Here is a 12,318-nt window from a genome sequence, read left to right as displayed (position 1 = left end):
AGGCCTCATCATAATGCTTTTTGTAATGTTTCACTTTTTTAATACAAATTTCACCCCACCGTGTGTATTATATACCTACAGTATATGCAGAAAATGCAATGTATTGCCCCCATACTGTGCCGCCCCCTCTAGAGATAATGAAACATCTAATGAACCGTTGGTACAAGCAGGGCACTTTCCTATATAGAAGCCCACGGCTCGGCTCTGTTCACCAAACCTTTGCTACTGATGACCTTAGGCTTAAATCTGTACTGGAGCTTGTATCATTCAGTTAAATCAGGGAATGTGTAAATCTTTAATCCATTAAAGTCTCTGTTTCATGCATTGTGATTTTTATGATAAAAGGCTTGGACTCTGGTTCTTATCAAGGCGTAACCATTTATACACTTTCTTTATCAGTACCAGCCAGACTAGTACTGATCCTACTCCCAAGATCTCAGCCAGAGACACAGAGATAGAAAGGCCAATATGTGAATATACCGTGTCTTTCATAAGCCCCAGAACCTATCCTGCTCCCAATGGCTAGCCAGAGAGAGAACTAAGCATACAGTATACATAAAGTATATTGTGCCTTCTGCAAAGCCAACAAAGAACTGCCCTAAACTCACAGGCAGAGAGCTAGACTTCCCACTGCAGTGCTATACATCTATTTATAAGAATTCAAATATATATACAGTATGCATGTTTCTTAAAGGTTACTATAGTTGCTATGGGTTACAAGACCTGATACAAACATAGTAATTTTTATTATATTGCCACCAATGTGTGTCCTGCTATTGCCATCTAGCCCTATCACAGGTAGAATGCTGCCTTCTCCCTGCCCGCAACTGCTGTTCTCTGGACCCAGGTATATTTGCTCTTCTGATCCTTCTGGTCCAATTGGTGCATTCCCCAGTAAGGCCAACTCCCATTAAAGTGAAAAGAAGCTTTCAGTGTTTTTACAAATGTTTTTATTTCACATTTTTACACAGTAACATGTGTTTTTCTATTGTACAAACGCTCTTCTCTGGGCTTTTTACACAGTAAAAGTTTGGCTCAGACTCTCTTGCTGACTCTTTTAAAGACGAGGTTATTCAGGGTCAGAACCTAGAAAGAAGAGCAAAAGGAAGATTAAAGCACATTAGTTCTACTTTGTGTAGTACTGTTTTATTATTACAGAGAAAAGGGAATCATTTAACCATTAAATAAACCCAATAGGGCTGTTCTGCCCCCAATAAGGGGTAATTATATCTTAGTTGGGATCAAGTACAGGTACTGTTTTATTATTACAGAGAAAAGGGAATCATTTAACCATGAAATAAACCCAATAGGGCTGTTCTGCCCCAATAAGGGGTAATTATATCTTAGTTGGGATCAAGTACAGGTACTGTTTTATTATTACAGAGAAAAGGGAATCATTTAACCATGAAATAAACCCAATAGGGCTGTTCTGCCCCCAATAAGGGGTAATTATATCTTAGTTGGGATCAAGTACAGGTACTGTTTTATTATTACAGAGAAAAGGGAATCATTTAACCATTAAATAAACCCAATAGGGCTGTTCTGCTCCTATAAGGGGTAATTATATCTTAGTTGGGATCAAGTACAGGTACTGTTTTATTATTACAGAGAAAAGGGAATCATTTAACCATGAAATAAACCCAATAGGGCTGTTCTGCCCCAATAAGGGGTAATTATATCTTAGTTGGGATCAAGTACAGGTACTGTTTTATTATTACAGAGAAAAGGGAATCATTTAACCATTAAATAAACCCAATAGGGCTGTTCTGCCCCAATAAGGGGTAATTATATCTTAGTTGGGATCAAGTACAGGTACTGTTTTATTATTACAGAGAAAAGGGAATCATTTAACCATTAAATAAACCCAATAGGGCTGTTCTGCTCCTATAAGGGGTAATTATATCTTAGTTGGGATCAAGTACAGGTACTGTTTTATTATTACAGAGAAAAGGGAATCATTTAACCATTAAATAAACCCAATAGGGCTGTTCTGCCCCCAATAAGGGGTAATTATATCTTAGTTGGGATCAAGTGCAGGTACTGTTTTATTATTACAGAGAAAAGGGAATCATTTAACCATTAAATAAACCCAATAGGGCTGTTCTGCCCCCAATAAGGGGTAATTAAATCTTAGTTGGGATCAAGTACAGGTACTGTTTTATTATTACAGAGAAAAGGGAATCATTTAACCATTAAATAAACCCAATAGGGCTGTTCTGCCCCCAATAAGGGGTAATTATATCTTAGTTGGGATCAAGTACAGGTACTGTTTTATTATTACAGAGAAAAGGGAATCATTTAACCATTAAATAAACCCAATAGGGCTGTTCTGCCCCCAATAAGGGGTAATTATATCTTAGTTGGGATCAAGTACAGGTACTGTTTTATTATTACAGAGAAAAGGGAATCATTTAACCATTAAATAAACCCAATAGGGCTGTTCTGCCCCAATAAGGGGTAATTATATCTTAGTTGGGATCAAGTACAGGTACTGTTTTATTATTACAGAGAAAAGGGAATCATTTAACCATGAAATAAACCCAATAGGGCTGTTCTGCCCCCAATAAGGGGTAATTATATCTTAGTTGGGATCAAGTACAGGTACTGTTTTATTATTACAGAGAAAAGGGAATCATTTAACCATTAAATAAACCCAATAGGGCTGTTCTGCCCCAATAAGGGGTAATTATATCTTAGTTGAGATCAGGTACAGGTACCTTCATAATGCAAAGTGGATCCCACTTCTGTAAATAGTGGCTTACTAGTTAGTTAGTGGCACCGCTAATCCCACACGCCTGAACATACTTTAATTTAGAAATATTTTGATGGTTATTTAGTCAGGACTCTCACTAAGGTCTTTGTAGCCTTGGAACTCCCAGAAACAGTCTCCCAGAAAAGTCTCCTGTTACTTCCCTTGGGGAAGCAATCACGTGTTAAACCATATATTGGTCACTTTATAAAATGTTCTGTGTATATAGCTTCTCTGTCTAACAATCTATCCATGGTCTCTAGGAGACGTTTTTATTGGCTTGTGGCTGCGGAATGGTGGCCTAGGCTGACAGTTTGGCCATGTTATTTGGCACAGGCCAGTGAGTGATAAGTGAAGGCATTTACAACCCTATGGAGGCCAAGCAAATAATTCAGTTTCTAGGTTCTAAAGGTCCCCATACACGGGCCGATTGAAGTTGCCAATATCGGCCCCTTGGACCAATTCGGCAGCTTATCGGCCCATGTAGGGGCAACAACAACTGGCCTGCCCGACCGATATCTGGCCTGAAATCAGGCAGATATCAATCGGGCAGGTTAAAAAATTCAGTCGGAACCAACTGCGCTCACTACAGTTGTTATAATTCAATCGTTTGGCCCCAGGGCCAAATGACCGAATTAGCCTAAATTCCCCCGATATCGCCCACCCGTAGGTGGGGATATCAGGAGAAGATTTGCTCGATTGGCGGCCTCACCAGGCGAGCGGATCTTTACGTGTATGGCCACCTTAAATCGCCATCATTGTTTGTTATCTTCATTTTGTTATCACTGTAACTTGTATTGTTGCTGCTGACATTTAGGCAAACATAAAAGTAATACAGTAGAGTAGAGAGTCTTACATGGGTGATGGTGTCTCCAGAAAGTTCAGTGGTGGATGTGATTGCCTTCAGTTGTACCACTAGCTTATTGTCACCCTCCAGTTTAACCACGGACTGCACGGAACAAGGTATAAAGAAGAGGATACATGTCACATATTCAAAGAACAATTATAGAATATCACAGTCTACTGGTTTGATACTGCGGTTCTAAATCTATGGAGAATGTCTCATTGGCAGCTCTCACTTATGAAGAAATGAAAAATACAAAGAATATGAGCATCTCTCATAGTCAGATTTTATTAGGTAGGGAAAGTCTACAAACTATAATTTCTGCTTAAAAACACAAACTGGCTGTACTTTCCCTTTAAAGCATTTCTTACCTTGACCTTCTCGCCTGTAGGTGTTTCTAGCTCTGCTTCCTCCCCGATGGTGAACTCGTTGCGTAGGACTTTGCTGCCGGTGGTCACGGTGACAATGAAGTGTTTGCCATTCTGTTGGATCTCAGTGACACTCTTAACATCCTTGCCTTTCTGGATCAGCTCATCAGAGAGACCTCAAAGGGGAACAAAATCCAGATTAACACATGCCTTATAGTAGGGATCATCAGTGGCTCGACAGTGGCTCTCCAGGTCCTTATATTAAGCACAGTGCACACTGCTCTCCGTCCCTTGCACTATCCTTCCCAGGGTGCAGCAATCACCAGTGCATGCAATCCCTGTATTTATTGCATCCCCCAAATCCCCTCAAATGAGCACCTCTACACGTAAGCCTACCCCTCATTACAGACATTAGTTGTGTTCACCTAAACAGAGGCTATGGAAGGCAAGTTGCCATTGACTAATTATTTCCCCCTGAGACTACTGCAATCTTCCTCTAATTGTTCTTCCAACAGATTTCTTCTTTCCCACTATCTGCTGTCAGGCACCTTTATCTCCCTAAAGGTGGCCATACACGCACCGATATTATCGTACGAAACCTTGTTTCGTACGATAATCGGTGCGTGTATGGCATGTCGGCGAGTCGACCGATATTGCAGGAAGCTGCCGATATCGGACGACTCGCCGATCGGACAAGTTTGAAAATTTTGATCGGGCGCCATAGAAGGCGCCTGACCAAAATTCTCCCTTCAGAGCTGAATTGGCAGAAGGAGGTAGAAATCCTATTGTTTCTACCTCCTTACCTGCCGATTCAGCCCTGAATGGTGTGTGGCGGATCTTACGATGTTTCGTGCGACCGATGGTCGTACGAAACATCGTCGGATCGCCACGTGTATGGCCACCTTAAGGGGATCTACAAAGCCATTATAGTATCTACTCCCTAAATCTCCTGCCTAAACCCTCTTCAATTCCTCATCTCCAGGTCTTCAATAACCTTCCACTCTATTGTTTTCTCATTGCTACCCTTGCTGTTACTTGACCTGTCCTTGACAAATCCCATCATGAAGACTCATGAATTCCTTATATTATGCAATATATACCATACATAAGGCACCTATCTGTTTTAGTTGAAATGAATACATAATAATACTTCCAATTCAATCCATTTTTAATTTCTTTATCTTCTCCCTTCTCAATTCTCTCTGTGCCCAGGCCTGTCCCCATACACATGAAGATTCGCTCGCTTGGCGAGGTCGCCAAACGAGTGGATCTTCACCCAATATCCTCACCTACGGGTGGGCGATATCGGGGAACATGTAGGCTAATACAATCGTTTGGCTTTGGGGCCAAACGATCGAATTATAATGGCGCCAATGGGGCAGTCAGTTCGGGGGGCTGCATCAACGAGCCAATGCGGCCCCCGATCCGACTGAATCTTTTAACCAGCCTGATCGTTATCTGGCCAATTTCAGGCCAGATATCGGTTGGGTATGGCTGTCGTTTCTGCCCCTACACGGGCCGATAAGCTGCCAAATGGGTCCAAGGGACCAATATCAGCATCTACAATTGGCCTGTGTATGGGGACCTTAACCCTATCTCCCAGAAGGGACAGACTCTTCAATGAAATCCTGTACATGGGATAAACCAGTGAAATACATCATTGCATTTGTACAATTCTGAGTTTCTAACCCGTGCCCCACACACTAGCATTATCTATCAGCCCAGCTTACCGATAGCTTTCATAAAAGTCTCAAAGTTCTCCTGATGGACCAGCTCGTACTTCCCAGCAAAGGCCATGGTGGAGGTGTTAGCTGCAGGCAGAGACAGTAGCAGAGTGAAGCAGGATTTCGGCAAGTGCTGAATTTAACTTGTGCCCCTTATCTTTATATCAGCTGGGAGGAGAGGTAATGCAAGTTCTTTTTACAGCCCTGCTCAAATATTAACATACGACCTGAGCAGCGGTTAGTGGAATCAGCATGACCTAAGGATTAATCAGCTGGACCCTGGCCAAGCCGGCAGATATGAGCAGCATGATACCATTCAATAGTATATTTATCTGGCTGATAAATGCCCCTTGCAGAATCCATCAATGTGCAGATTCAGTTTAAAGGCACAGTAGTGAGAATCTAATATTATTAAACCCATCCTGGCTTCCCTACATGGGCCCGGGACACAGCTGGTAAGGTTCATTATTGGATGTTGCTCCCAGTGGCCTCAAAGCAGGAGCATATTTTTGAATTCTTGGCTTGGGGCAAGTTTTGGCTGCATAAAATTCGATGTACTGCTAAATAGTCCACATAGAGGCTACCAAATAACCAATCACAGCCCTTATTTGGCACCCCAGGAACATTTTGATGCTTATTTTTGCCTTTTTTATAGGTCCCTGGTAGGCCCTCACCGTGAGTATGGGGGGCAGTTTTGGGCTCCAGCTCTGGAAAAGAGGCGCTTGCGAGGGGACATGATTACTCTGTACAAGTACATTAGAGGGGATTATAGGCAGATAGGGGGGTTCTTTTTTCCCATAAAAACAATCAACACACCAGAGGCCCCCCCTTTAGATTAGAGGAATGGAGCTTCCATTTGAAGCAGCGTCGGGGGCTCCTCACGGTGAGGGCAGTGAGGTTGGGGAATGCCCTTCCTAGAGATGTGGTAATGGCAGATGGATGAGTTTTTGAACAAGCACAGTATCCAAGGCTATTGTGATACTAATATCTACATCCTTTCCCTTGAGCCGCCATTTAGTGATGGGCTGTGTGCCCCCTCAGAGATCAGCTGACAGGAAATAATGCAGCTCTAACTGTAACAGGAAGTAGTGTGGGAGCAAAGGAAGAACTCTGTCCATTCATTGGCTGATGGGGCCTAGCATGTATGTGTGCCTTGGCTTGTTTGTGTGCACTGTGAATCCTATGATCCCAGGGGGCGGCCCTTAGTACTTAAAATGGCAGTTTTCTATTTAGGATTACCCAGTGGCACATACTATTATAACATATAAAGTTTATTTAGATGAAGCAGGGTTTTACATTCAATGCATTTTTATAGACCCACAATGTTAGGGAGTATAGTTTTCCTTTAATATAAATAAGCTGGACTTCTACCTTGTATTAAAATCATGCTAGGAATAACAAGCATCTGTAAAATAAAACTGTGTTTATTACTCAGTGTCATTTACTTTAATTATTTCAGTGCTAAAACAGATGCCCTGTAGCTATATATAATATGCTATAAAAACAATGGAAATGTAGCTAAAAGCAAAGTATTTATGTACTCCAGCTGCTCTAATAGCTCCGCTCAGAGCAAAAATGGCCATAAAGGCTGAGATAATAAGGTAATGATCAGCCCAATTAAGCTCTTATTATCTGATTTCTCTTCGGTAACACTGTGGTGTGATCAGAGGCCAATCAGCGCGTATAATGCAAAGGTTGCCTGCAAAGCACTTCCGCTCTATCCTGACGGGGATAATCATTTCCATGGCTCGTACAGACAAGCCAAAAGCTAATTTTGCTCAAAAAAAAGCTAACGATTGTCAAGGCAGGGTGCAAAGTGCAAAGAAATAGGTGCAGGCTGCCATGTTGTTTGCACTTTGCACTCTGCACCATGTTGAGCACCTATGGGTGCCGGGCCTTGTGCATCAGAATGGAATACAAGGATCTGTGCTTTGTGATATTTCACCACTAATCTGGTGCATTTCTAAATGGCCCCTCATTTGTGCTAATTGTATTAGAATGCATAATAATGATGGATCTATTATATAAAATCATTGTGACTCTGTGTGTGTCTGGGTTTTGTTGTTGTGCCCATGGGATTAAAGTCTTTTCACAGGGGGGAACTCAACCAATCAGCAGGACTTTTAACTGGGCATAAACAGCAAGATCCATTACCTAAATCAGGTTGATCCATCTGTACATCCCCCAAGTCCTGATGGGATTTTTTATCATAGCCAATAGATATCTGTGCATTCAGGGGCCATAAACTGCCAACTTAAGGTGGACATACACAGTAAGATCTGCTGGTATTGGGCTAATTCAGTAGTTTGGCCCTGGGGCCATGCATTCGAATTAGGACACCGGGTATAGGCATCATTGGTTTGGGAACCACATCAATGAGCCCATGTGGTGGCCAATCCGACGGAAAAGTCAAACCTGCCCGATGGAGATCTGGACGTTTTCAGGCCAGGTGTCAGTCGGGCAGGTCCATCATTAGTGGCCATACATGCCACTCAGTCTAAAGGACCCAATATCGGCAGCTAGAATCGGCCCGTGTATGCCCACCTTTACTCTAGAGGGGCCACTTTTACAACAAACAAACATTCATTTGGTTGCATTTTGTGAGATGGTCTTGAAAATGATATTAAAATAAAATTAAAATCCTCTTCAGGGTCTGGCATTTATTATATGTATCCCAGGCTATTTAGCTAAAGGCCTAACAATACTATTTTTTTCAGGCAATCCTGATATCCAGCAAGAGACATTTAAAAGCAGAGCTGTAAGGGGACGTCTGTCTCTTTGCTGTGCAAGAACAGCTCCTGTATTGTAGAGTTATGAGATGGAAACTTTCAAAAACACAGGAGACTTGTGCACTACTTTGCACTACTTTGCACTACTTTGCATTATAGAATGGATAGGATTCTGTCCTCTGCCACCCATAGAAATTGCTTGGTGTGCAAATCATAGAGGAAGGGCCTGTGAGGCAGGAGCCGGAGTGTGAAGGTCGGGGGTTACACAGGGCTGAGTTGCAGGGTTGTGTTAAAGCGGTTGTCCCTGCATGCAGTATGATTGTGCCTGTATGTGTGTAACTGCATATATCTGCATCTGAACCTCAGCATTGGGGCTCATACCCTTGGCCTTTCTACCTGACCTTGGGGCAGTGTTCCATTACTCGGCAGAGGATTGATCTAATTCATCTTTGGAGTTCACTGGGAAGGAGAGCAGATAAACAGGTCTCCAGCCCCTCTAATTTCCAGTTTTCTGCTTCCAGACTGACCATGTTGATGCATCTATGCACACGTTAGGGTTCCACCTGACCCCTCGCAGTCACTGCTGTATAATGACAAAGACAGGACAGACACTGGGAAATAATATCTACTGTATATGGCTTTATGTTTTCTCCAGTAAAGATGTTTTGGCCTTTATCCAGCCCATAAAGTATTCACTGCCTGCGTGCACTTTGATTCCTTGGGCACCTACATTGGACAAATTTCAATCAGAGGGTTTGTCAGGGCACGGGTTCTGATTGCGTGTGTGTAACTTTGATCTGGGTAGGAAGGTTGGCATGGCTTCTTATCATCTTTACAGCCTGATTGGCAAGAGAAGAGACTTCTTATTAGCTACAGGTTCAGTGAAAGTCTTGGTAGGTCAAGGACTCACAGCGAGTACGGGTGTCACATGGCATTGGCACCAGGGGCATAACTACAGAGGAAGCGGGGGGGGGGGGGGGCAGAGATATAGTTAAGTCCTAGTTGAAGTCCTAGTTAATAAACAATTTCAATATTATAGGTAAAAAAAGGTCAATCTCCAGACTTTTTGGGGGGGGGCTGAAAAATAATTTGCAGTTGGGCCTAGTAATATCTAGTTCCGTCACTGCTTGGCTCTTAAGGCTCCTTTGATGATTCCTCCTGCTGCTATAAGATCTGCTCACTAAAGTGGGCAATATCGGGCTAATCAAGTCATATGGCCCTAGGACAAAACGATTGGATTACAACGATGGCAACAGGAGCCATCAGGGAGAGGACCGCAACAATGAGGCTATTTGGTCCTTGATCTAGAACAGTGATCCCCACCCAGTGACTCGGGGGCAACATGTTGCTCCCCAACCCCTTGGGTGTTGCTCCCAGTGGCCTCAAAGCAGGGGCTTATTTTTGAATTCCTGACTTGGGGGCAAGATTTGGTTGCATAAAGACCATGTGTTCTGCCAAACAGAGCCTCCTCAAGGCTGCCAGTCCACATGGGGCTACTAAATAGCCAATCACAGCCATATTTGGCACCCCCAGGAACAATTTTAATGCTTGTGTTGCTCCCCAACTCTTTTTACTTTTGAATGTGGCTCATGGGCAAAAAGGTTGGGGACCTCTGATCTGAAATATTTGGCCAGATATCAGTTAGGCAGGCCCATCGGGGGTACCCGTACACGGGCAGATAAGCTGCTGAAATGGTCTGAAGGACCCAAATATGCCCATGTATGGCCACCTTTACTGGTGCTTCATCCTTGCATGTAACCAGCCTAGTTCCCCACCCTATTGCCAGTAAGGTTTCAAGGTCCTAAAACAGTTTAAAAAAATGTCTTGAGTACAGGTATATATAAGCCTACTAAAAAATAAAAAAAACATTAATTAATAATAATAATTAATAATAGAATTGTTTTGCATCCAATAAGGATTAATTATATCTTAGTTGGGATCAAGTACAGGTACTGTTTTATTATTACAGAGAAAAGGGAATCATTTAACCATTAAATAAACCCAATAGGGCTGTTCTGCCCCCAATAAGGGGTAATTATATCTTAGTTGGGATCAAGTACAGGTACTGTTTTATTATTACAGAGAAAAGGGAATCATTTAACCATGAAATAAACCCAATAGGGCTGTTCTGCCCCAATAAGGGGTAATTATATCTTAGTTGGGATCAAGTACAGGTACTGTTTTATTATTACAGAGAAAAGGGAATCATTTAACCATTAAATAAACCCAATAGGGCTGTTCTGCCCCAATAAGGGGTAATTATATCTTAGTTGGGATCAAGTACAGGTACTGTTTTATTATTACAGAGAAAAGGGAATCATTTAACCATTAAATAAACCCAATAGGGCTGTTCTGCCCCAATAAGGGGTAATTATATCTTAGTTGGGATCAAGTACAGGTACTGTTTTATTATTACAGAGAGTTTTCTGATTTATTTGATTAAAATGGAGTCTATGGGAGATGGGCTTTCCATAATTCAGAGCTTTCTGGATAATAGGTTTCCAGATAAGGGATCCCATACCTGTGTTAAAAAGAAATTGGTTTCCACCCACATCCAATTTATTAATCTATCAATGTTCAGCTGGAAAACTGGCAAAGGTTATTGAGTGCTGAAGCATTTTTATCTGCTCTGATCATGTGACCTCACCCATAGACTAATGTAAAAGTAGCAGGAACCATTAGTGGAATATTACATTTGCCTCTCTGGCCAGGGCTCCCTTAGATAACTGCGCTCTTTTTTATCTACAAAATTGCGTGCCATTAAATGGTGCAAGAAAATGGCTGTGCACGATCCATGCAGCACTAATAATTGTTCGGATGCAGCCTGTGTACTAATTGCAAATGAAAGTAATTAAGTATATTGAAGTATGTGCACCCCTGTTCTAATATACAGCAGCTTGCACCCCGTGACATAATGTTACAGTGACTTTTGACCCCGTTGCATAATGTTACAGTGCCTTTTAACAAGAGCAATAATAATAGATTTCTGTTGAAAAAATGTCCCTTGGCCCTAAGCCCATTAGTAAATATGCTAGACCCACAGCTGGGCAGGGCAGCACCCATTCTCGTTGTTACCATTGAAATTTGCCCATTATTTCCCCTAAAGACATCTACAATTTTTATTCAGACCATTCGCCTCCACAGGAGCTCAGTGCATTGTTTCCTTTGCTTTTTAGCAAAGAATAAACTAATAATCAAAGCTCAAAGTCTCCCCGGATCAGCCGATTGCTTGAGATAGTGACCGGAACCGATAAGGCCGGCGCTACTTACTCTCCTGTTTGTTCCATTGGTCCTATGTGCAAATTCCATGCAAGGAAGGCACGGAATCCGCTTATTATATGTTCCAGGCTACTAAGGGCCACCCATAGAAATGGCAATTGCCTCTGCAACAAAATGCTAGAAATCAGTATAGGGGTCATCTACTACCTGCAGGCATGGTGCAAAGTATAAAAACGGGTGCAATCTGCTATTTTTTTGCACTAGTAGAATTGCCACTGAGAAAAAAACCATTGAGCCCCAGGTTTAGTGGGCCCTGCGGGGAGAAACTTAGGAAATAGGTGGAATTATATTGCCAATAAATCTGTAATACCATCCCTGGCCCTAGCAGGTGATTAACCAGATATTGCTGGCCGGCGGGCAGCCCTAGGTGCAAAACGCAAAAGCATTGCAGGTTGCACCTTATTTTTGCTCCCCACTTCATCTGCGCTTTTATAAGGTTGCACCCGTGCATACTGACATCACACGCATGGGGTGCAACCTTATAAAAGCGCAGAAGTAGCGGGGAGCCGCGTCACATAGCGGAGGACACCGCCGGAGGCCGCTGGGGGGAGGGAAGGGGGAAACTGGAAGATGCTTGGGGGCCCTGGGGGAAGGTGAAGGATGCTTGGGGGGGGCCCTGGGGGAA

At 42.6% G+C, this 12,318-nt stretch overlaps 1 protein-coding gene across 1 annotated transcript; it reads right to left on the bottom strand.

Moving 5' to 3' along the window:
* Positions 1–933: 933 nt before the first annotated feature.
* fabp1 (fatty acid binding protein 1) lies at positions 934–5,807 on the bottom strand. The gene is made up of 4 exons (NM_001123411.1): positions 5,692–5,807; positions 3,965–4,137; positions 3,606–3,698; positions 934–1,086 (listed from the first exon to the last, which is right to left on the bottom strand). Exons 1-4 carry the CDS (start codon positions 5,756–5,758, stop codon positions 1,036–1,038), a joined length of 384 nt encoding a protein of 127 aa, NP_001116883.1. The 5' UTR covers positions 5,759–5,807; the 3' UTR covers positions 934–1,035.
* Positions 5,808–12,318: the final 6,511 nt, after the last annotated feature.

This window comes from Xenopus tropicalis, chromosome 1 (assembly GCF_000004195.4).
Source record: "Xenopus tropicalis strain Nigerian chromosome 1, UCB_Xtro_10.0, whole genome shotgun sequence".
Classification (NCBI taxonomy): domain Eukaryota; kingdom Metazoa; phylum Chordata; class Amphibia; order Anura; family Pipidae; genus Xenopus; species Xenopus tropicalis.
The sequence above is the reverse complement of the archived record's forward strand: the minus strand, read 5'-3'. Positions and strand labels throughout refer to the sequence as shown.